Here is a 26,223-nt window from a genome sequence, read left to right as displayed (position 1 = left end):
TTCTAAATTAGCTTAAGTTAGGAATGTTAACTGATATCCAAATTTTTTACATAATTTTATTCCATGCCCCAACTCAAAACTTCCTGGCTGCCACTGAGGTGCCTCCAATATCATAAGATGTAGTGGATGAATCAAGCATTTTCAATGAAAATGAATGCCATATTTATCAGAATCACATAAAAATCTGTCATCAAAATTGTATTTCAGTACAAGAATGAATAATTAAATTGTAAATATGTACAGAAAAAAAGCACCCAAGACAGGTTGATATGAGTGTAATGTGCAAAGTAAATATGATGTCTACCACAACTGTACACTCTCTCTCTCTCTCTCTCTCTCTCTCTCTCTCTCTCTCTCTCTCTCTCTCTCTCTCTCTCTCTCCATGTACATCTGCATGTTTATTGCTACTTTAAGTATATGTATTCCACTGTATTAATATTTGCTTAGATCATACTGTTATAAGTTGAGAATTAACATGATTTTACTAATAAAAATATTTGTCTGTGGATTTTTTCAATATAGTTTTATTTTTTCAGGGTGACATTGGCCTTAAATTCCTGTTGCCCCTATACCAGCTCCTTCGTAATGAATGTGCTGATGCAGCTTATCTGATACTAATTAAAGAATTCAGAAACTGTGGTTATATGGACAAATTACAAGCAAATGATAACCACCTTTCTTTCTGTGACTTTTTATTAAGACTGAATAGCTCAAGGAAAAGGGACAACCAAGGATCATCACAGACGCAGAAGCGATCTCCTCCTTTACACAATCTTAATGAAAACAGAGACATATTGAGTCAAGTCACGGTTCAAAACTTGAGGGACCAAAACGAGAAGTGCAGAGTTCTGAAAAGTCTGGATTTGTCATTGTTACTGAACATCATCGCCAATGAACAGCTGAGTTACAGAATAGACCAAGTTGTGTTTGATTCACTGAACGATATCAAGGAAATCAGGAATAAGGTGTTCCATCCAAGATACAAGTTTTCTGCAGAGAACTTTGATGAATATTTAACAAAACTTGCAACATCTTGTGAGATACTTTATAAGCAAGTGGATCCAAATCGGATCACAAGTCTCAAAAATCAGGTGAAGAGATATAAGGAACAAGGTCTGGATTGTAACTCAGGCCGCAGTATACTTGGTGAGTATTTCACATGCATCAATTATATACTGGAAATTGTTATGGAAATGAGTACATACATCTCTCTTATGTTTTTAAATCCAATACAAATCTCTTGTCTCCTCTTATGATGGTGTTTAAGCCACCAGAATGAAATTATTTACAGTAATGCAAAAAACTGTTAACAGCAATTACAGGTAGCTAGGTTGCTTTGTTTTATAGAGAGTATCAGTTCCCTTTTGCAATTAACGAGTCATTCATCAATGTCCAAGAGATTGATTTGTTCCGACACGGCATACAAACCTTCGGTCCTTTTACAATAGGAAAGTTACTAGCGGCAGCTGGATAGGTCGTAAGCTTTCGAACAAGGGGTTCGGTAGTTAACTGCTTGTTCGACGCGCGACTGGGAGGTAAACAATCACTTTTGCTTTCGGCCTCACAGCGAGTGGACGTGTGTGTTCTACGCTCTCTGCCCGCTTCTCGTCGTTTGCTTTCTTTCGTTTGTATGGTTGTGTTTTCTCTTTCTGTGAAGAATCATTGTAAGTACAATCATTTCTTTATTATTATTCATTATTCAAGTGAATTTCTGATCGATTATGGATTCTCCACGCCCCGCTACCATCCGGCGATTGTGCCCGGGAACCGAAGGGCGTAAATGCGGAAAATTCCGCTCATTCCCAGAAATCGATCCTCATATTCTGTGTGCTCGGTGTCGGGGGCGTGAGTGTACCCGCGCCGAGCCCTGTGATGTTTGTGTGTCTTGGTCGGAGGCGCAGTGGGGCTTGTACGAGGGTAGGAAGAAACGAAGGCTGACAAAGGAGTCGTCGGAGAGCTCTCACGCGACTCCTTTGGTTACGGACACTTCGTCTTCTTTCCTGCCCCCTGCTCAGCTCCCACGTTTGGCGCCTTCCCCTGCGGGGGGGGGGGGGGGGGGGTTTCCAGGTCCTTCTCCTCACCCGACCTGTCGAGTGTGGAGGAGGGCGCTAGGTACCCTGACGTTGAGTTGTACTCTGGGTCCTCTATCCGTTCGTCTACACCGCGCGGACGGGTAGAGGCCCCTGCTAATCACCCGACCTTTGCTTCCTTAGGTGCTGTTGCTGCGAAGGATGACCTTGGACAGGTGTGGGCATCGTTGGGTTTGCAGGGCGTGCCGAGTGTCCAGGGGCTGCTCTACCATCTAGCTGGCTCTGTTGCGGTCACGCATGCCACGGTGACCACCACTACCACGACCTTGTCGACCCCTGGCTATGCTTCACCCCCTCATCAGGTGTATTCCCCGCACGCGGTGTCTGTAACACTAACTTCATCGGTGCAGGGGCCGATCGCCGTACCACGGGGGAGTGTGATGCCGCCGCCGCCTGGGTTTGCCGTGCTGCCTCGACCGGACTTCGTGTGCCCGAAGAGCTCGCCCCTGGACCTCCCGCTGGTGCCTAGGATGTCGGTGTCGCTGGTCCGTCCTCCTGGCCTGCCTGTACCTCCTGCCGTACCTACCCAGCCGCTGATGAGTGATGTGATGTTGCCGACCACCGCTGCCGTTCCTGTACCCGTTCCTGCCGTCTCCGTTCCTGCTGTTCCTGTGATGCCTGCACCTGCTGATGTCGTTCCTGTTCGTGGCGCCGCTGCTCCCGATGTCGGTCTGTCTGGACAGGTGCGTCCGGGCCCTGTTGCTTCGGCAACAGCAGCCCCGGCTCCGCCCTGGATGGCTGACTTGACATCGGTCCTGAGGAAGCTGACGAAGAAGAAGAGGAAGAGGAGGAAGGTGTCGTCGTCGTCTTCGTCGTCTTCTTCGTCGTCGTCGTCGTCGTCGTCGTCTCTGCCGCCTCTCCCCCTTCATCTTCTAAGGCTTCACAGCCTAAGAAGAAGAAGGTCGCCTCCTCCCCCCCTAAGAAGTCTCCTTCGGGAACTTCTAAGGGCCCGTCTCGCTCCGGTGAGACGGGGGTTCTTCCGCTGGTCATCCTGCTCCTTCGGGAGCAGGGCCCGTCTCTTCTTCCGCAAGGAAAAAGACTACGGGGACCAGAGGAGTGTCGGCTAACACTGGCACCTCCTCGCCTGCTGTCAGTGGTTCTGCCACTGCATCAGGGTCCGTCTCGGCCTCTCGTTCGCGGGAGGTACCGAGTGTACGGTCGCCTACCAGCGACCGTGCAGCCAGGAACCAGACCTCTGAGCCCGCTCAGCGTCAGGTTCACGGCACGGAGCGGAAGACTGGTGACAGCCGCTCACGCGACTCTCACCAGACCAGCTATCACTCTCGCGGCGACCAGCTGGCTACCCGGGCTGACGTGACGGTCCACGACCGGCCACGGGCTGAGGCTGGGAAGAGGTCCCCCCGTTCGCTGGTCCAGCGACGTGACGTGCCGTGAGGACAAGCACCGGTCTCACCGTGACAGTGGAGCCTGTAGGTCGCCTGACCGTCGCTCTCACAGAGAGCGATCGGGTACGGCAACCAGCACCAGCTCTTCTGACACTCGAGATCGGGGCCGCTGTGCTCAGTCCAGCCGTTCTCCGCAGCGAGACGGTTCGACGAGGCCTGCAGCTCGATCGCCACCGCGGGTTGACGATCGCCTGCAGCCCTCCAAGCCTGCTGGTTCTGCCAGCGAGCGAGGAGTGGAGCGTTCAGGTCTGCCTCTCCCGTACCTTCAACCTCCTCGGGTTACACCGGGAGGAGCGAGGTATTGAGGAGTGATCGTGAGGGGTGCGCCCCTCATGATCCCACCACGACGCCCTACGTGCCAGGCACGGTTCTTGGACCGGCCAGGACATATGTGCAAGTGGCTGGAGGAGACCGAAAGGGGTCTGTCGCTGTTCCCCCCCTCGAGGGGGGAGGGTCTCGGGAGTTGCTCCTGTTCGAGGGACTGGATGGTCCTACTCCTCAGGATGCAGTCACTCCGGAGATCCAGAGGAACTTTGCCGAGGTAATTGCGCTGATCCGTCAGCACAACGACCTCGGGGAAGGATCGCCACTCCCACCTTCCGAGCCCACGTCCCGGCTCGAGTCGTTCTGGGGCCCGAAGAGGAACCCAGACCGACGGTGGGATTGCCGCGATCGGAGCTTGCCGACTCGGTGCTGGACCAGGTTGAGCTCTTTGTCTCGGGCTAGACAGCTCTCTCAAGTCCAGCAGGTCGAGCAAGCTGCTTCCGCTCTCATCTACTGCGACAGTGGCGTTTTCTTGCGTGCCGTCTGAAGACCCGATGCCGCCCCAAACAGGTGAACCCGGAGTTAGCCAGGCCTAACGCCGGGGTGTCTCTGCAGCAGCTCCTGTCCGAGAACCTATGGTTCTCGCAGCAAGAGGCACTTGGTCTGGAATCCACTGCCATGGCAGCTTTCCAGGCCGTCTCCTGGATAGATCTGTGGTCCCTCACGGTGTCTAAGGTCGCAGCCAACTCCGGGGGAATTTCTCCCGAAGAAGACTCGGCCTTCAGGAGGCTTTGCCAGCCTGGGGGAAGAGGCCATCTCCTTCCTAGCCCACCAGACGGTAAAACCTGTGGGCCAAACCTGGTTCTCCGACGTAGGGACGCTGTCCTTACTCGAGTATCCAGGGCGGCTTGGGGGCGTGAAGCAGCATTGGGGCTTCGTAATGGACGTTACGGAGTCCTCATCTCTCTTCCCAGGAGAGAGGGTGGGGACGCTGCGGTGGGACAGACGGCGCACTGATGACAGTGACCGTCTGGTTACACCAGGCAGTTTCGAAGGCTTCTGGGCAGCCTCGAACTGCGGCCAAGCCAAAGAGCTTCGGCTAGCGCTTCCACGGTGGCTAAGACTAGTCGCGTCGAAGCCCCGTGGAAAGATGTCTTCTCGTCTTCTGCAAAGGGGGGCCGTAAACCAGCCCTCCTTCTCGCGAGGAGCTCTGGGAAGAAGTCGAAGAAAGGGGGTGGGAAACGTAGGGACGGCGTTCCCCCTCACCTGCTGCCGGAAGTGGGGGGGGTGCCTGGGCCAGCCATTGGGCAACTTGGCAGCGCTACGGCGCCGAGACTGGATAGTAGATGTCCTTAAGGAGGATATTTATTACCCTTTGAAATCTCGGCCACCCCTCACCTCCAACCCGTCCCAACAGCAGTCGTACGTTCCAGGATCTTCGAAGGACGTAGCATTGAGACAGATCAAAAGACCATGCTGAGCAAACGAGCTGTAGAGATCGTCACAGATCAGCACCGGGCTTCTACAGTCGACTTTCCTGGTGGAAAAAGTCTACCGGGGGCTGGCGCCCGGTGATAGACTCTCTCCCTGAACCGGTTCGTTCGCCAGACCCGGTTCACGATGGAGACGGCACGCTCTGTGCTGACTCCATCAGGGAGACTATTTCATGCTTTCAGTGGACTTGAAGGATGCGTATTTCCAAATACCCATTCATCAGTCTTCCAGAAAGTACCTCCGCTTCATCCTCGAGGGACGGACTTGTACCAATTCAGGGCCACTTTGCTCGGTCTCTCAACCGCCCCACAGGTGTTCACGCGAGTGTTCACTCTGGTGTCTGCTTGGGCCCATTCGCACGGGATACGTCTGATGAGGTATCTCGACGATTGGCTAGTCCTGGCGAGCTCCCGCTCGCAGTTGCGCAGGACAGGGATCGGGCCTACTCGAGTTCTGTTCGCGATCTGGGGGATCGTTGTGAACTTCGAGAAAGTCCGTTCTCGAGCCCAAGCAGAGGATGAAGTACCTGGGTATGCTGATCGACACGGTAGGGGCGAGGAGGTCTTCCCCTCCCCGCAGACTCGCGGATCAGCAGATTCAGGGAGGCAGCCGGCCAGTTCCTGTCGGCGGCAGGAACAGGCAGCTCAGCGATGGCAAGTCGTATCGGACACCTGTCGTCACTCGAGAAGCTAGTCCCTCACGGGCGTATTCACCTGCGGTCTCTTCAGTGGAGACTAAAGGAGAGTTGGGTCACAGGCAACGGATCCCCCGAGCTTTCCAGTGCGCTGACACCGGAGGAAGCAGGACCTAGCCTGGTGGACTGGACGACAGGGGAACCTCGACGACAGGAACCTCTTAAAGGGTTTAGTGCCTCTAGCATTCCCCCCCCGGAGATGCAGCTGTTCTCAGACGCATCAACCGAGGGGTGGGGCGCCACACATGGAGGAGTTGCTGACTTCAGGAGTGTGGGACGAGCACGCACAAGCACCTTCACATCAATGTACTGGAACTCAAGGCAGCGTTTTCTCGCGCTCCAAGAGTTTCAGGACCGACTGAATGGGACACTCAGTGGTGTTGATGTGCGACAAACCACCACGGTGGTGGCTTACGTCAACAAAACAGGGGGGTGGGCCTTGGCCCCTAGTGCTCTCCCGTCGTACCAGTGACTCGGCAGGTGGCAGAGTGGGCCGAGGCTCACTCAATAGAGCTTGTCAGCACGCTACATTCCAGGGAAGAGGAATGTAGTAGCAGACAAGCTCAGCCGTCGGGATCAGGTGATAGGGACCGAATGGTCTCTACACCAGGAGTGGCGGGAAAGGCTCTTCGACTGTGGGGGTGACCAGTCGTGGATCTGTTCGCCAACCCGGCACAACAGGAAACTTCAGGTTTTGTTCTTTTCAGCTTGCCGGACCCATGGGCAGCTGCAGAGGACGCTCTTCAAACACCGTGGGACAACCTCTTCGCTTACGCCTTTTCCCGTTCAGCCCTGATTGCAAGGTGATCAGTCGAGCACTGGTCACCCGAATATCAGGATGATCCTGGTGGCTCCAAATGGCCCCAGGCCATCTGGTATCGGACCTGCTGGCTCTTCTAGCAGGAGAGAAACCGAGAGAGATTCCCCCCTTGGCACAACCTTCTCGTCCAGCCACGTAGAGCGGGCCGTACCACCAAACAGTCCAGTCCCTTCGTCTTCACGGCTGGCTGTTATCCACCATCTCTTGCGAATGAGAGGCTTTTCTTTGTAGCGCAGCAACAGAGATGGCTGGAAACGTCCGTCAGTCCTCTGCAGCTGTGTACCAGGGGGAAAGTGGGCCGTTCTTTATGTGGTTGGTTTGTCGTAGACGGGGTATATCTCCTCTCAGAGCCCACTCTCAGCAGGTAGCGGATTTCCTCGTTTTTCTTTCGCGAGGAGAAAGCTCCTCTCAGTCCCCACAGTCAAAGGATATAGAGACCGCCCTGGGCACTAGTCTGAAACTGAGGGGATTGGACATCTTGAACTCGTTCGAGACCTCCTTGCTCATGAGGAGCTTGAATGGTCTTGCCCACCCAGGGAACTCAGGCCCCACCCTGAGTAAGGGGAATGTGACTCTCGTCCTTAGGAGTTTGACTCGAAGACCCTTCGAGCCACTCCGAGAGTCGTCAGACAGGGATCGACCCTCAAGACCCTTCTTCTTGCTGGCCCTGGCATCGGCGAAGAGAGTAGGGGTACTTCATGGTCTTTCCTTCGATGTACGACACTCCAGGGGATGGGGATCTGTGACGCTCGATTTCGTCCCGAACTTCGTTGCAAAGACTCAGAAACCTTCGGTGTCTGACGACAGGTTCGAGTCTTTCACGATTCCCTCCTTAATGGACTTCACCGATAATGATGCGGATGAGATGCTGCTTTGTCCTGTGAGGGCGCTACGGCGCTATCTGAAGAGAACTCGGCACCTCAGGCCCCGAGTGTCGAGCTCTTCGTTAGCACCGGGGTAACCAAGAAAGAAGTATCCAAGAACACTCTTTCGTTCTGGCTGCGTGAGGTCATCAGGAGGGCGTATGAGGCTGATGGTAGTGACGACATCCGTACGTCCCGTCCGAGAGCTCACGAAGTCAGAAGTATTGGCCCCTCGTTGGCGTTTCGTAAGAACTTCTCCGTGGCGCAGGTCCTGAAGGCAGGGGTCTGGTCTAACCAGACTACCTTCACCTCCTACTACCTTCGGGATATTGCCCACAGGTCCTTGGATACCTTTTCCTTGGGACCCGTGGTGGCTGCTCAACAAGTTGTGTAGCTAACCCAGACCCTCGCAGGCTGAACAGCATCGAGCCCTGGTGTGACTGTGCGGATGGATGTGTGAATGAGTGAGTGACTGGCTTCTCTTCCCATCTTTTTCTCCTCCTCTACCTGTGGGCAGAGGGTCACGGTCGTCACTACACTGTATGAGGACGAGATGCAGGTGAGCTATATGACAGAGCCCCATTCTATCCCTTTCACTAGGGATAGAAGCAAATATCCACCACTTCCTCCTACAAGGGGGGGGAAGTGGATGCCAACAAGAGACAAACCCATGACTTTATATTTGCTCCTGTACAGGAACAAGTTCTTACATTGCTGGTACGAAGAGACACGCTTGCCTCTCTCTTAGTACTTGGTCCAGAGGTCTGACCATTGATCCTGCGGTGCACACCCCGATCAATCGGACAGAGGCTTGGATCCCTCCCTCGCTCTTACGACCCGGGAGGCATTCCAAGGTTGGGCGAACACCAGTCTGTTCACAAAAGACTCAGATTCCTCCCACCAAGAAGTGAGTCTTCCTATTGTAAAAGCATAAGGTTTGTATGCCGTGTCGGAACAAATGACAATTTGTCCAAAATTGCATTTTTCCAAACTATACAAACCTGAGGTCCTTTTACACATAGTACCCACCTCATGCCACCCTCACTCTGCAGTTTTTTGCTTGGGCCAAAAGCAAAAGTGATTGTTTACCTCCCAGTCGCGCGTGCGCGCCTGTCGGACAAGCAGTTAACTACCGAACCCCTTGTTCGAAAGCTTACGACCTATCCAGCTGCCACTAGTAACCTTCTTATTGTAAAAGGACCTCAGGTTTGTATAGTTAGGAAAAATGCAATTTTGGACAAATTGTCATTTTTTGCTCATTATTCTCAGTTTTTAAATATTGTGAGCCATTTACTGTCAATGTTTTTTTTTCATTGTTGTTGATGAAGTGCCATAGATTTGACGTTCGTTTGACAAACTTCTTTGTTTTCTTGTGCAAATTACTTTCTGTGTAAATGGCTCATTGGTAGATGAAGTTATGACCCTTTGTGAGCTGGAACTGTGGAAGAGATTCAGTTGGTGGTGTTGGGAGGAGGACACCCTCAAGTTTGTAGTTCCGAGAGAGATCAGATTGCTCTTACAAGAATAAAACTTGTTTTTTTTTTATATATATAGGAACATTCCTGGCACTAACTGGAGGCTGTCACTTTAGTCAGTTGCATGTCAGTAACCTGTCACTTGTTCTTTGACTGCATTTGAGTCAAGATGTCTCAGTTTTCTGTGTGGTCACAGTTCTCAAGTGGGTTGTGAAGGTGTATACAGGCGGTCCCCTGGTTACGACGGTCTCGGCTTACGACGTTCCGAGGTTACGACGCTTGTCAATTATATTCATCAGACATTATTTCCAGGGTTACGACACATGTTCCAGGGTTACAACGCCTACAACGCTCATATGGCAGATGAAATATGACACCAAAAATGCAAAATACTCAATTTTGTTCATGAAACTTACCTGACAGATATATATATAGCTGTATTCTCCGAAGTCCGACAGAATTTCAAAACTCCCGGCACACGCAGTGGGCGGCCAGGTGGTTAGTACCCATTCCCGCCGCTGGGAGGCGGATATCAGGAACCATTCCCATCTTCTATTCAGATTTTTTTCTGTCGCCGGTAATGTAAACACCCGTTTTCATTACCTCCGCCTAGGATTTTGGAACTTCATTGCCGCTTAAGTATCTTGGTTGTTTTCTTTTTGGTTTATTAACTTGGATTTGCGGCTAGGCATACGCTATCATAAATTGATTTAATTTTGAATTTCTTGACATAAGACGTCTGAATCTAGTTAGGCTAGTTTCAGACTTTGTTGTCTGTAAGGGGTTAGGTGAGAATAACGAAACTTTCGATAGATTCTCACTTAATATGCACGATGTGTACATAATTCTTGTTGAAACATCAATGTAATTAGTGTGATATTTGACTGATTCCGAAGGAAGATGTATGTGTATGATTCGTATGTACGCAAATTAGAGCGTAATAGAATCAGGAGGTCTTTCTCCAAGATCAGTAAACAGAAGTCAGGGTAATGAACCTACTAACCTCCTGTAAACTTTATTTTCATACAATCAACTTACCTGTCAGATATATACATAGCTAAGACTCCGTCGTCCCCGACAGAAATTCAAATTTCGCGCCACTCGCTACAGGTAGGTCAGGTGATCTACCGGCCTGCCCTGGGTGGCAGGACTAGGAACCATCCCCGTTTTCTATCATATTTCTCTGTCGCCGGTGGTATCAACATTGTTGTTATTACCTCCTGACTTGGATTCTTTTTTCAACATTTGATCAACGTTTTTCGGCTTTTTGGTGACGTATTTGGTCGTGTTTTGGCATTCGCTACTGTGGACTGTTTTTGGTTTTTGGAATAACTCTTTGGAATTTTCTCAGTATGTCTGATTCTAATGTGAGTGTGAGAATGTGTGTGAATGTAGGCTGCAGGGTGAGGATACCGAAAGCTTCGGTTGATCCTCACACTGTATGCCGTAAATGTAGGGGGGTTCAGTGTTCTGCTTTTAACACTTGTAAGGAATGCGAGGGTTTGAATGCAGAAGAATGGAAGACTTTGACTTCTTATTTGAAGAAGTTAGAGAGGGATAGAGTTAGACGACTGAAAGGTGTGGGAATTCAAGGCCTATTGAGCCTTTCACGGATAATTAACTACCCTACTACTGTAGATTCTCCCTATAAATCTCATTCTCAGAGTGTCTTTTCGGATTCGGCATCGGAATCGCCAATCTGAAAGCGACTATTCGAGACATGAAAACCAAGATGGCTGACTCGAAAGGTAAGGCTAGTGATAGTGAACATTTTAGTGAAGTGAGTCCTATCAGTGTTGTGGAGGGGGCGTTTGATCGTCCCTCGCGGCGCTCCCAGGCCTAGACCTCTTCCAAGCTCACATGCCCAGAGGAGAAGGAAAGTCGAAAGCCTTAAGGAGGTCGTGGGGAATCCCCAACGGTCAGACGTCCCTTCAGCTAGCTCTGCTTCATGGCAGCCAGCTCAAGGGCGCTATAGAAAAAGCGTCCTTCGCGAGTGTTTCTCGTCCTCTCCCTCTCCCTCACCTAAACGAGGGTGGAAGGAGTCGAAATTATCGAGACCGCTGAAGCGTCATATGAAGCAAGACATTGATTCAAGCCCAGAGCGCTTCTCGGATGACGCCCCGTCTGCTATTAAGAAGGCGAAGGTGGCGTCAGCGTCACCTGACGCTTATGAGGAAGTACCACATCATGCTTCTTCCCCGAGTGATGACGAGAGGCGTCATGCACTAGACGTAGGAGAAGCCTCAAGAAAGATAATTATGGCGTTCAGGAACAACTGTCATCTCTTGTGGGAGTTTTAGCGCCTCGTCGGAGGACGTGACGCTTCCAATTAAGAAGTCTCGTCCTCTCGCAACACTGCTCGAAGAACGGGGGCTGACGAGAGTGTAGTAAGACAAGAAGATCGAAAGACGTCTTTAGAAGTGAAGCGTCATTTCAAGCGGATCTTAGACGTGACGCTCCGTCCAAGATTGTGACGCCGAGTAGGAAGCCCTTAGAGAGCGAAACGTCTTCCAGACGCGAAGCGTCATCAAACGTCAACAAGAGACGTCATACATGACGCTCGGAGAGCGGGAAGCGTCATACAAGACGTCTTCTAAAGCGCAAGAGAAGCCGCAGGTTGTGACGCCTTCCAGGTCGATCAAAACGGGAAAAAGGAAAGACTTTCATTCCCTTAGCCCCTCTCCGATCAGGAGTTTGTCTCCTCCCAGAAGAGGAAAGTTCTGAAAGGAGAACAGAACTCAGAATTATCACGAGTTGGAGCAAAACTCGGATGATGACGATCATGGAAGAGAGGGGCTTGTCCAATATAAAGGTGTTGACTACCCTGCTTCTGGAGGAATACGGAGACGAGTTGACTCCGGCTGCTCCTCCCTTCTCCGCGCTGCTCTTTTCGAGTGCGAAGGCGAAGAAGCCTTCGTCTTTTTCTGAAGATGAAGCCCACCATCTCGATGAAGCGGGCTTTACACGCCTTAGACTCCTGGATGAAGTCGAAGAAAGACTTAGTCAGGACAGTATTTTGCATGCCTCCAGCAAGATTAGCTGGGAAAAGAGGCATATGGTACAAGACGGGGGAGGATATGGGTATCGCTCTCCCTTCTACTACAGAGGCAGACTTTTCGACGTTAGTTGACGCTTCAAGGCGTCCAAGTCTTAATTCTGCTCGCATTACATGGAGTATTTCAGAACTGGATCATCTCCTCAAGGGACTTTCCATGTATTGGAAGTCTTCAACTTCTTAGATTGGTCCCTTGGGGTGATGTCCAAGAAAGCTCACGATTCGCAGGGAATCGAAACCTGAAGCCCTGTTATGCATTTTGTCTTGCATCGACAAAGCAGTACAGGATGGATCTTTGGAAGTCTCTTCATTATTTGGAGCAGGTCTTTTGAAGAAAAGGACAGTGTTATGGCGCCTTCTTAACAAAGGCAGTCTCGCATGCTCAGAGGGCAGCTCTACTATATGCACCTCTGTCGGACTATTTGTTCCCTTCTAAGTTAGTGAAGGACGTAGCTCACTCTTTAACTGAGAAGGCGACACAGGATCTTCTGACGCAGTCAGCTAGGAAGAAGAAACCTGCTTTAGTTTCGGACAAGAAAGAACCTAGCACTTCTATGCAGCCCTTTCGAGGTGGTCCGATCTCCAGACCTCCCGCAAGAAGGAAGGCTCCAGAGAGAAGAGGTAGGTCCGCCTTTCGTCCCTTTAAAAAGGGAAAATGAAACATTTCTCCTCCAGCACCAGTAGGTGCCAGGCTCCTGGGATTGCGTGGAGGCCTGGACACTGATAGACGCAGACGCGTCTTCACTAAATATCATAAGGAAGGGATATCGTATCCCTTTCCTGAATACTCCGCCCCATAACGTCAATACCAAGGGAACTATCAGCCAAGTACAAGGATCCTGTGCTGAGGGATACTCTTCGATCGATGGTGGAACAAATGTGGGACAAGAGTGCAGTAGAACTAGTACTGGATCAAAACTCCCCGGGGTTTTACAATCGCCTTTTTTCTAGTGGCGAAAGCCTCGGAGGCTGGAGCCAGTACTAGACGTCAGCGCTCTGAACAAATTTGTTCAGAAGGAGAAGTTCTCCATGGAGACTTCTGCTTCAGTCCTAGCGTCATTATGACAAGGAGATTGGATGGTGTCTCTAGATCTCCAAGACGCCTACTTTCACGTCCCGATCCACCCTTCGTCGAAGAAGTACCTCCGTTTCATGACGGGGGGAAGGATCTTTCAGTTCAGAGCCTTGTGTTTCGGCCTGTCCACAGCTCCTCAGGTCTTCACAAGCCTGATGAGGAATGTGGCGAGATTTCTTCATCTCAAAGGAGTGAATGTCTCGATGTACCTAGACGACTGGCTCATCAGGGCCAGATCGGAGAGACAGTGTTTGGAGGACCTAAAGTTAACTCTGGATTTGACCAAGGCGTGGGATTGCTTGTGAACCTCGAGAAGTCTCAGCTGACCCCCAGACAAGACCTAGTCTATCTGGGGATTCGGATGGATTCTCGGGGTTTTCGAGTTTTTCCTTCGCAAGAGAGAACCGCAAAAGGTTTGAGGATAATCTCTCTCTTCTTAGAGAAGCAGCAAACGTCAGCGAGGGAATGGTGAGCCTTCTGGGGACGCTTTCCTCGCTGGAACAATTCTTCCCTCTCGGAAGACTTCATATCCGTCCACTTCAATTCTTCCTCAAGAAGTCTTGGAGCTGGAAAAAACGGACAACTGTCGGACGTTTTTCCCATTCCAGTGGAGGTAAAGGCACACCTACAGTGGTGGTTGCTACCTCTGGAAGAGAACAAAGGGATCTCTCTAAGATCACAGAACCCAGACCTAGTGTGTTCTCCGACGCGTCGGAGACGGGTTGGGGAGCGACATTAGGCTCGGAGGAAGTGTCAGGCACCTGGGAACCAGCACAGGTGTCCTGGCACATAAATTGCAAAGAGCTCTTCGCCGTTACACCTGGCTTTGAAGAGCCTAGAACCTCTGGTGAGAGACAAGATAGTGCAAGTAAACGTGGACAACACCACCGCACTTGCCTACATTCGGAAACAGGGAGGGACACACTCCTCGTTCCTTTACGAAACTCACGAGGGACCTATTACTTTGGACGTTCTCACAGGAACATCTCCCTGCTGACAAGGTTCGTACAGGGAGTAAGGAATGTGAGGGAGGGCGGACAGGCTCAGCAGGAAGGAAACCAGGTCCTTCATACAGAATGGACTCTGCACGAGGAAGTGTGTCTCGATCTCTGGTCTCTGTTGGGAACTCCTCATGTGGATCTCTTCGCAACATACATTTCAAAAAAAGGCTCCCAGTGTTTTGCTCGGTCGTGGAAGACCCAAGAAGCAATTATGGTAGACGCCTTCCTGCTAAACTGGTCTCGAGTGGACGTTTACGCTTTTCCCCATTCAAAATCCTGGGTTAGTATTGAAAAAGTTTGTGGCGTCAAAAGAGACGAGGATGACTTTAATAGCCCCCTTTTTGGCGGCCCCAGAATGGTTCACGGAGGTGGTAGAGTGGATCGTAGACTTTCCAAGATCCCTACCAGAAAGGACGGATCTTCTCAAAACAACCACACGTCAAGAGGTACCATCAAAACCTCCCCCCCCGCTCTCGCTCTGACGTGCCTTTCGGACTATCGAAAGACTTGTCAGAGCGAGAGGCTTTTCTCGCGAAGTGGCAAGCGCGATCGCGAGAGCTCGCAGACCACCTCCACTACGAAAGTAATACCAGTCGAAGTGGGAGGTTCTTTAGAAGGTGGTGTAGAGCCAAGAAGTTGTCCTCCTCCTCTACCTCTATAGCGGAAATTGCTGATTCTTGCTATTCCTGAGAGTAAAATCTCATCTAGCCGTATCCACAATAAAGGGATACAGAGTAATGCTCCTCGGCTGTATTCAGGAACAGAGGTTTAGATCTGGCAAATAACAAAGATCTCCACGATCTCATAAGATCTTTTGAGACTTCAAAGTCTAAGGAACCAGTACCTCCGAACTGGAACTGGAACGTAGTCCATCAAATATCTGTCTTCGGATAGATTCGAGCCTCCGCATCGGGCATCATTTAGAGACTAACTAGAAAATGCCTATTTTCTTTTATCGTTAGCGACGGCAAAAGAATTAGTGAGTTACAAGCTCTGCAGGATAAAGTAGGATTCAAGGGAGAACTCGGCGATTTGCTCGTTTAAGACTCTGTTTTTAGCGAAAAACGAGGAATACCCACGAATCCCTGGCCTAGGTCATTCGAAGTCAAAGGAATGTCTAGTCTCGTAGGCAGAGAAGCAGAGAGGTCTCTATGCCCTGTTAGAGCTCTGAAGTTCTATCTTCAGAGGAAGCGTCAGTTGGGAGGCTCTAGACAAGGGTCTTTGGTGCGCGGTAAAAGACCCCACAAGACTGATGTCAAAGAATGCTCTAGCGTTCTTTGTAAGAAAACGTCATTACGGACGCTCATAAGGTTCTGTCCTGACGAACAATTACAACTACTGAGGGTAAAGCTCATGAAGTTAAGAGCGGTTGCGACGTCTCTCTCGTTTTATAAGAATATGTCGCTTAAAACATTAATAGATAACGGACATATTGGAGATGCAACTTAGTATTTGCATCTCATTACTTGAAAGACGTGCGCTGTGACGTATGAGAAGTGCTTTCTCTAGGTCCTATCGTATCGGCAGATACGATTCTGGGTACGGGAGCCGACACCAATCCTTAAAATGTATATACTGTTTCTTCTGTTTGGAATATGGTCGAGAATCTCTTCGAACAATGGAGGATTCAGGCTCGCTAACGGGCGGCTTGTCTATGTTGTTCATAAGAGAATTCTCGTCATATCCAATTAGTTGAGTATAATTTTTTTTTTTGAAAAATTATGTATGTGTGCGTAGTGGTTTTGAGTTACGGTTGTTGTGACGAGTTCGGGGATAACTCGTAACAATCCTTAGTTTCTAACACATGGTTAGGATCAGGTGGTCGGGATTGGTTGTGTGCTCCTTCATAGGTGTATTGTCATATAAGTGGATCAGCACCATTGACAAAGTCCTTTAGGCTCTGCTGAGAAAAAAAATAAAGGGGGTTGGGTAAGACCCCATCGGCAGACCCACAAGAACTCTTGGCCATAGATCACATATCTCGCTAAAGTTTCTTGAGGTGATGCAGACTATCTGGGCAAACACCCCCACCCAAGTCTACCACCTATCAGGTAGGAACCAAGGTTTTATTTATACCTACAACATATGTTGTTTACCTGTCTATTCCATATAGTAGCTGTCTCTTACCCTCCACCGAAGGGTGCCATCAGCTATGTATATATCTGACAGGTAAGTTGATTGTATGAAAATGATATTGTTATGTTACAATAAGTTTTCATACATACTTACCTGGCAGATATATACAATTAAAGGCCCACCCAGCCTCCCCGCCAGGAGACAGGTGGAAGAGAGAGAAAATATGAATAGAAAACGGGGATGGTTCCTAGTCCTGCCACCCAGGGCAGGCCGGTAGATCACCTGACCTACCTGTAGCGAGTGGCGCGAAATTTGAATTTCTGTCGGGGCCGACGGAGTCTTGGCTATGTATATATCTGCCAGGTAAGTATGTATGAAACTTTATTGTAACATAACAATATCATTTTGCCAATAACCTTGTGGTATGGCTCCACGGGCCTAGAGGAAGTGTTTGTGAGAGGTAATGCCCTTTCTGTTATGGTTGGATTACATCAGTAATTAGAATCTAAAGTACTCGATCTCCAATCAGTGTTGCGAGTGTAGTGATGTTGAATTAGTGCCCCTAGTGTTGTGGAGGGGGCGTCAGATCGGCCTTATAAACGCCTCTAGGTCTAAACCTCTGTCGGACTCCCAGGACCACAGGGAGAGGGCATGTTGAAAGCCGAAAGGAGGGTTACGAGGAACCCCCACCGATCTGGCGTCCCTTCTTCGGGCAGGACCTGAAGACGCATTCGTCAGGCTGCCAAAGATCGTGCACGTGCACGAATCATGAAAGATTGCTTCTCGTCCTCCGAGGCGTCCTCCCCGCAGGGTTGGAGTTCTCGGAAGGACTCGCGCCCTCTAAAAAGAAGCTTTAGAGAAGAGGATGCTTTCACGTCCTCTCTCTCGTCAGGAGGGTGACGTCAGAGGTACTGATCTGGCGTCCCTTCGGCATGACTTAATATCGATAAGCGTGACAAAGACCGCAAGATGTCGCAGGGCAGGCGTCGTCTTTGTCAAGAGATGTGCCATAAGGCAGAACCCTCACGAAGACGCCTTTCGAGACCACTCAAACGCTCTATCGAGAGGAAGGAACATTGTTTACTCTTGTAGCAAGGATTGTTTTCTTGCTCTCCAGACGGTCCCCTCCCTGCTCTCCTCATGGCGCTCCGTATACGTTACGTGACGTTCGCTTTACTATGAAACGGGATATTGTTCAAGCTGATCTGCATAGTCAAACAGCTCGCTAAGACGCCTCTTACTCGTCCCTAAGGGACGCTCTGTCAGCGGACAGAGATGACTCTGGTTCGGCAGCTACGCTTGGACAGACTATCCTAGTTTTCGACAGGAGAAAGGGGCAAAGCTTTCCTCATACCCAAGAACACACAGGCATCTTTTAAAAATGCCCTTCTGCAGTGTCGATGAGCGTGACAAAGGCGCAAGATGTCTCACAGCGGCCGTCGTTTTTGTCAAGAGTGGCGAATGTCCTTAAGACTCGTCCTGATGACGATCACCGTACTTCTGCTTAGGACGCTCGCGTTTCATGAGCGGCTCTCCCCTCGCCAGGAAGCCTCTCAGGTTACTCGTGTTGACGCACGTCATTCACTATGACGCTTCCCTTGATGTTCGTCGCTCTCCTTTTCCGGACGCTCTTCAAGACGCTCGAAGAATGCAATCAGGACGATCAAGCAAGCACCTCGCGAGGATGCCTTTCGGAATGCTCGGCGTTCCATTTTTTTTTGAGCGCGTTTCTGGATATGTTCATTTGCATTACAAAGACGCAAGATGTTGCACAGGCGGCCACTGTCTTTGTTAGAAGGTAACGAAGGTCTTTAAGGCCGTCTTGAAGACGATAGCCGTACGTCTTCTTATAGTGCTCTCACACTTCAGGAGCAACGTGCGGCTCTCCAGGACGCCTCTCGGGTGGCCTTTCATGCATCAGGGCGCTCGACAAGATCCTCTCTGAGATGCCGATTCAGAACCCTTGGTGTTCTATGCACCATACGCTCGGTAAGACACTCGCGAGGACGTCTCTTGAAGACGCTCAAACGTCCTACGCATTGGAGACGTGAGGAAGCTTTGGCAGATGCTCGACGTCCTACACAAAGAGACGCTCATCAGGACGCTTTGGAAGACGCTTGACGTCATAAACATTGATAAGCTTTGTGGAAGACGCTCGATGTCTTACACATCTGGACGCTCGCCAGGACGCTAGTGAGGACGCTTTTGAAGACGCTCGGCATCCTACACGTCATGATGCTCGGCAGAGCACTTGCCAGGACGTTCTTCAGAACGATAGGCGTCCTACGCATCAAGACGTTCGGCAGGATTCCTGCAAGCCAAACGCTTCTTTCAAGAGGGCGTCGTCGAAGAAGAGGAAGGAGTTTTGTACATGAAAACTTACCCAGCAGATATATACTTAGCTATAGACCTCGGTCGTCCCGACAGAATTTCAAAACTCGCGGCAACACGCGACAGGTAAGGTCAGGTGATCCACCATTCCCGCCACTGGGTGGCGGGGTCCTGGAAACCATTCCCGTTTTCTAAGCCATAATTTCTCTGTCGGTTGAACGGACAACACCTATTGTTCGTTCCTCCATCTTGGATTTCAACTCGTTTGCCGAGAATTTGGATTGGTTTTTTTTTGGGTGTGACGTATTCTGTTTTTTCTCTGGCTTGGCATACGCTTATTGTGGACTGTTTTTCAACTTTGGTTTTGACTACTCTTTCACGATGTCTGACGCTAAGGCTTCACCTATGTTTAGAGTTTGTAGTAGGGAAGGTTGCAAGGTTTAGGCTGCCGAAATCGGCAGTAGATCCTCATAGTATTGCGCTAAATTGCAGAGAGAATGAATGTTCTTTTAATAATACCTGTGTTGAGTGCGAGAACCTAACAGAGCTTGAATGGAAGGAGTTATCTTCATATGTTAGGAAGCTTGAGAGAGATAGTAGTTAAGGAAGGCTTCAGCTAGGTCCATCTAGTAGATCTTGTTCTCTAGAACAAGAAGTTGTTAATAATTCTCCTACTAACGATTTTTTCCCTTTTAGCCTCAGCTGCTTCTCCTGTTCTGAATCAAAGATTCTTCTTCAGTGACGGGAAATGTAAAAGCTTCCATCAAGAAACTTCAAGCTCAGTTACGAGCTCTAAATGCAATGAGTAAGAGTGGTGATAGTGACTTGTGCAGTGTCCCCAGTGCAGTGGAGGGGGCGTCTGACCGGTTCCCTCATTGCTAGGAGGCCTAGACCGCTTCCCAACTCCCAGGACCAGGGGAGGAGGAATGTCGAAAGCCGCAGGGAGGATGCAGAACATCCCCAACGGTCAGGCGTCCCTTCGGCAGAATCCTGTTGTAAAGTCCCAGGCTGCCTCGGATTGCCGCATGAAAAGGCGTCCTAAGGAGTGTTTTTCGGCCTCAGACTCTTCCTCTCCTAAACGAGGATGAAGTCGGCCTCTCTTTCGCGCCCTTGAAGAGAGCCTGGAAGGCTCCTAAAGGAGACGCGGCTGATTCCAGCCCAGAGCGTTTCCCGAGAATTGGCCCTCGGTTGCCTAAGAAGACGAGACAAGAGGAGCCCTCTCTTCCAGGATCCTACGAAGAAGTTTTTGATAAATCTGCAGAGCAGTTAGCCTCTTTAGTAGGCTCCTTTGCTAAGGATTCGACAAGGAGGAAAGATGTTTCGCTCCCTGTTAAGAGTTCCGCTAAGCGCCCCTCTTCGTATAGGAGAGAACCCTCAACAATCTCCAGGCGTTTATCGCCCTTCGTCGAGAGACTCGTTCCGACAGGAGTTTTGTTCTCCTGAGAGGAGAGTTCTTTCGCCCTATAGGCTTTCTTCTCCAAAGCGCCTATGACGGGTAAGGCTTTGAATCCTGGTAGACAGGAAGAACGTAGCCTCTCTCCTATTGAGACGCCGCGAATCGAGCAGAAGTCTTCGATCGTTTTAGGTTCAAGGAACCGGAAGATAGACTAACCGATTTAGGTTATCAGGATCCTTTTGGGACTACAGGACCAGGAGCCAGGCAGGCGCAAAGAGGCAGCGAGACGCAAGAAAGAAAGGGCGTCAAGAGCCTCTCAAACCAACAGGATTCAGGATGTCAGGAGTCTAGCTAGAAGGTCAGGAATCAGGATGCCATGACGTCAGGGCGCCAGGAGTCAGGACTCCAGGAGGCAGGACGCCAGGAGTACGTTAGGCGTCAAGAGTTAGGGCGCCAAGAGCCTGTTAAGCGTCAGGAATCAGGGCGCAGGGATCTTTCAAGCCCCCTGAATCAGGGTTGCCCAGGAGCCTATCAAGCGCCGCGAGTCTGGCGAACCGCAAGGGCCTAGACAACAAGAGTCTAGTAGGCGCAAGAGTGTTCGCGGACCGACAGGAGCCTCATTCTTCGTATAGAAGTTCGAACGTTCAGCGCTCCCCTTCTCGGGAAGGAAGTTCTTCTCCCGGGAAGAGCCCGATCACTCCCAAACGGTCTCCTTCAGTGGATCCGTTGGAACAGGTATCGGAAGAGGAGGAGGAGGCCCGTAGATGTCAGGCAGTTTCTGACTACAAGAGGCTCTCTCTTTTGCTGCTCAAGGAGTTCGGAGACTCCCCTTCATCCTGCTGACCCTCCTTCACCAGGATCTTTGACTGTCGAGGCACAAAAGCTCACAAGTCGTCTTCCTTCGTCAAGATGCGCCCTGCTCTTGTATGAAAAAGGCCTTAAAGACCTTTTCAGAGTGGTTTTGACTTCCAGAAGGGAGCGGGCAAACAGTTTTTTCCTGCCCTCCTTCCAAGTTAACAGGTAAACCAGGAAGGTGGTACGAGACCAAGGAACCTATGGGGTTAGGCCTCCCTTCATCCGCAGACGCGGATTTCGCTTCTTTAGTGAACTCTTCCAGGAGGAAGTCTTTGCTTTCTGCCTAAAGCAACATGGGCCAATGTGTGAGCTGGACCACCTTCTAAAGGGCCTCTTAAGACCCTGGAAGTCTTCAAACTTCATGGACTGGGCTTTGGGGAGTGTTAGCTAAGAGAGCTCAGGACACTTACTTTGTCTCCATGGAGGAACTTTCAAGCGTCCTGGCTTGCTTGGACAGAGCGGTTATGGACGGTTCCGTAGAAGTTGCCTCGCTTTTCGGAACGGGAAGTCTTAAAGAAGAGATCAGTCCTTTAGCTCTTTTGTTTCTAGCAAGAGCCGTATCACCCTTACAAAGAACATCTCTTCTTTTTGCACCTTTGTCCCCTCATCTGTTTCCACAGAGACTGTTAAAGAGGTTGTTCTAAATCTCTTACGGAGAAGGCAACTCAGGATCTCCTCACTCACTCAGCCAAGAAGTTTAGGCCGGCCGTGCCTATCGAGAAAAAAGAGAGAACCCTCTTTTGTACAGCCCCTTTCGAGGTGCCTCCTCTTCTAGGACCCCTCTTAGAGTCGCAGACCAGATAGAAGGAGTAGACCATCTAGAAGGTGTCCTTCGGGAAGTCTAGATGAGCAGGGAGTCCTCCCAGACAAAAGTAGGCGCCAGACTACTCCACTTTGCAAAAGTCTGAGCCCAGAAGGGTGTGGGACTCTTGGTCCCTCTCGATCCTGAAAAAAGGATACTTGATCCCCTTCAGGGAAAATCCTCCCTTGACGACAACTCCAAGGGAGTTGACTGCAAGATACTCGGATCCGGTCCGAAAGCTTGCTATTTTGCAAGCAGTGGAACAGATGATTTCCAAGGAAGCGGTAGAACTGGTTCAAGATCTCCAGTCTCCAGGATTTTTACAATCGGCTATTCCTGGTACCGAAAGCATCGGGGGAATGGAGGGGACCGGTTCTAGACGTCAGTGCCCTGAATTTCTTTGTCTTGAAGAAGAAATTTTCGATGGAGACGTCTTCCTCTGTTCTGTCTGCTCTTCGTCCAGTGGGGACTGGATGGTGTCCCTGGACCTTCAGGATGCCGTATTTCCATGTGCCAATTCATCCGGCAGCAAGGAAATATCTGAGATTCATGTTCCTAGGGAAAGTATTCCAGTTCCGAGCGATGTGTTTTCAGACTTTCGACTGCCCCTCAAGTCTTCACGGACATCATGAAGAATGTAGCTTATTGGCTACATCTGGAAGGGATCAGGATCTCTTTATATCTGGACGATTGGCTAATAAGAGCCCAATTGGATAAAAAATGTCTGGAGGACCTTTTATTTACTCTAAATTTGACAAAGTCCCTAGGACTTTTAGTCAATCGCGAGAAATCCATGCTGACTCCCCAGCAAAGTATTGTCTATCTGGGGATTCAGATGGATTCTCGGGATTTTCTAGCGTATCCTCGCAGGAAAGGAGAGAACGCTGCTTAGAAAAGGTGGCAGTCTTCTTAAGGAAAGAACATTGTTGCCGCGAGGGAATGGATGAACTTACTGGGGACCCTCTCTCGATGGAACAGTTCGTTTTCCTTAGGAAGACTACACCTACGACCCCGTCAATTTTATCTGAAGGAGAGATGGATTGGAAGTCCAACAATCTGGGAGAAACCTTTCCAATCTCGAAAGGGATCAAGGAGAATATCCGCTGGTGGTTAGATCCACAGAAACTAAGCAAGGGAATCTCCCTTCACTTACAGAACCCTCGCCTAGCGTTATTTGCAGACGCCTCAGATTCAGGGTGGGGAGCGACCCTAGGTTCGGAAGAAGTGTCAGGCACTTGGGAAGGAGAACAAGGTGTCCTGGCACATAAACAAAAAAGAAACTAACAGCCATTCATCTAGCTTTAGTTCATTTCGAGGAACAGGTCTCAGATCTGGGATTCAGATTCACTCGGACAACACAACAGCCCTCGCTTATATAAAGAAACAAGGCAGGACGCATTCCTTTTCCCTGTACGAATCAGCAAAGGATCTGCTGATTTGGGCTCAGGAAAGGCAGATCTCTCTTTCTCACAAGGTTTGTGCAGGGAGAGAGAAATGTCCGGGCAGATCTGTTGAGCAGAAAAGAAACAAGTCCTACCCACGGAATGGACTCTCAATCCTCAGATTTGCCAGCAATTATGGCATCTGTGGAGAAGGCCCAATATAGACCTGTTCGCGACCAACAGGAATCACAGATTAGAGAACTATTGCTCCCCGATCTCGGATCCACAAGCAGTAGCAGTAGACAGCTTTCTGCTAGATTGGACGGGCTTGGACACATACGCCTTCCCTCCTTTCAAGATAGTAGGGGAGGGGTATTGAGGAAGTTCGCTTGCTCGGAAGGAACAAAAGAATGACCCTCATCGCTCCCTTCTGGCCAGCTCTCGTTGGTTCACAGAGGTGCTGGAGTGGTTAGTAGATTTTCCAAGATCGCTTCCACTGAGGAACGATCTTCTCAAAACACCCCACTTCGACAGGTTTCACAAAAACCTCCCCTCGCTCTAAGTCTGACCGCCTTCAGACTGTCGAAGGACTTGTCAGAGCAAGGGCTTTTTTTCACGAGAAGTGGCGAAGGCTATTGCAGAGCCAGAAGATCTCCACCTCTAAAGTATAATCAGTCGAAGTGGGAGTTGTTTTAGAAGATGGTGTAAGGGGAAGAAATATCTCCTCTTCCAGTACCTCTGTAACTGAAATCGCAGATTTTCTCCTATATTGAGAAAAGACTGAACCTGGCAGTATCAACAGTGAAAGGTTACAGAAGTATGCTGGCCTCAGTCTTTCGACATAAAGGAATAGATCTGACCAATAATAAAGATCTCCATGACCTTATAAGGTCTTTCGAAACCACGAAAGAACATATAATCAAGAAACCTAGCTGGAACTTGGATGTGGTCCTCAAGTTCCTAATGTCGGAAAAATTCGTACCGTCTCACGCAGCTTCTTTTAGAGACAACTAGAAAGTCATTATTCCTCTTTGCGTTAGCAACAGCTAAGAGAATTAGCGAGTTGCAAGCTTTGGAAGGTTAAAGTGGGTTTTAAGTAAGGATTCAGCGATTTGCTCCTTTAAACCATTTTTTGTTTTTCTAGCAAAAATGAAAATCCCTCAAAGCCTTGGCCAAGAGCTTTGAGATAAGAGGACTATCTTCATTAACAGGAAGAGAACTAGAGAGGACTTTTGTGTCAGTCAGGGCACTCAAGTTCTACCTGAGAAGAAAAAAGTTTGCTGGGAGGTACAATAGAAAAGTCTTTGGTGCTCTGTAAGAGATCTGAAAAGATCGATTTCCAAGAATGCCCTTACATTCTTCATAAAGGATGTAATAAGGAAGCTCACCTTAAGTGCGATGAAGAGCACCTCAATGTTCTCAGAGTAAGAGCGCATGAAGTGAGAGCCATAGCTACGTCAATGGCATTTCACAAAACATGGTCTCTGCAGGCACTTATAGAGTCTAAATTTTGGAGATGTAATTCTGTGTTTGCCTCGAATTACCTAAGAGACGTAAAAATTTCGTACGAAAAGTGCTTTGCTCTGGGAGCGTATGTTTTCGGCGAATTCAGTGCTGGGAGAAGGGCTGAGGCTAATCCTTCGTAATTTCCTTTAGTGTTTAAATTATCTTTTATTGGTGGTTGTTTTTATTGGTTAATTGTCAGAGGGAATAGGGAACCCTCTTGCAATTCATTAGATTATAACAGTACTAACATGGTCAGGTGATCGGGATTGGCTTCAGTGCTCCTTGTGATTATTTTTAGTAACCTTAACTCTGTCATGTAAGAGGGCGAGTCTCCATTGATATGACAAAAAGGTCAAGGCTCTACCATGTAAGTGGGTCAGCCCCCATTGGTACGATCCAGAATAGGCTCTGTCGCGTAAGCGGGCTACCCCCCATTGACACGATCCAAAGAGTTATTCAGCCATAGGTTCATTCCTCGCTGAAACTCTTGAGGCAGGCAGACTCATCGACAGTAGTCATGAAGTCTTCAGCCCAATCAGGTAGGAACCATGGATTATTTTATCCAAGAACATAGGTTGTTTTTTCCCTGTTTTTTAATGTATTTAGTTTAAGTATTATTTTGTTTTTAGCTGTCTCTTGCCCGCCACCCAAGGGTGGCCAAATCAGCTAAGTATATATCTGCTGGGTAAGTTTTCATGTACAAAAATGATATTGTTAAGATACAATAAAGTTTTTGTACATACTTACCTGCAGATATATACGATTAATAGGACCACCCATCCTCCCCTCAGGAGACAGGTGGAAGAGAAATTATGGCTTAGAAAACGGGAATGGTTCCAGACCCCGCCACCAGTGGCGGGAATGGTGGATCACCTGACCTACCTGTCGCGTGTGCCGCGAGTTTTTATTTGAAATTCTGTCGGGACGACCGAGTCTATAGCTAAGTATATATCTGCCAGGTAAGTATGTACAAAACTTTATTGTATCTTAACAATATCATTTTGGTTTCGTCAAGATGTCTACTTCGCTTTCTACGAAGGGAGCGTTCAATAGAATCCATGACTTGATGAATTCCAGAAAAACTGTAAGCAGATTTCGGTGTCATAAAACGCCTCGTCTGCTTTCGGGACTGCGCTGCCGAAGGGGAACATTAAGGTCCTACCTGTCGTAAGCCCAGTCTCTGATCAGGAATCCTGCCCCTTCCTCGATTTCTGCGGGAATCAGGAATACTATATGCTCGAATTCCTGGATTACTTCTGTCATGTAAATGGGTTAGTTCTCATTGACAAAGATCTTAATAACATTTTATCGCATAAGCGGATAAGCTCTCATTAACAAAATTCGAAAGAGCTCTCATTCATTAGTCAGAGGCTCATCCAGGAAAAAGACTTGTAGACTACGTCCATGAAGTCTTATGTCCAATATCATAAGAAGCTTGAACTGTCCTTTTCGATCCTCGGTTCTCACTTGAGGATCTCCATTCGAATAATAATAATTCGTTCTCTTGGCAAAGAGAACGAAGACAGTCGAGTTCCATTCTCTCTCTCTTCCTCGTCGAGGAAAGAATGTAGTAGAGAATTAGATGTTCAAGTGACTACAATACTTACGTATTTTATCTTTGCGTCATACAGTAGTACC

The 26,223-nt window shown here is 49.2% G+C and overlaps 1 protein-coding gene across 1 annotated transcript in view; it reads left to right on the top strand.

Annotated features, from left to right (window-relative positions):
- Positions 1–536: 536 nt before the first annotated feature.
- LOC135194942 (uncharacterized) overlaps positions 537–26,223 on the top strand; it is a gene marked incomplete at its 5' end in the record, with an annotated part of 41,832 nt that continues 16,145 nt past the window's right edge. The window contains 1 exon segment of the mRNA XM_064221165.1: positions 537–1,146. Coding sequence (XP_064077235.1) covers positions 537–1,146 — 610 coding nt within the window.

The sequence above is a fragment of the Macrobrachium nipponense genome, chromosome 15 (assembly GCF_015104395.2).
Source record: "Macrobrachium nipponense isolate FS-2020 chromosome 15, ASM1510439v2, whole genome shotgun sequence".
NCBI lineage: Eukaryota > Metazoa > Arthropoda > Malacostraca > Decapoda > Palaemonidae > Macrobrachium > Macrobrachium nipponense.
This window is presented reverse-complemented; position numbering and strand designations above follow the sequence as displayed.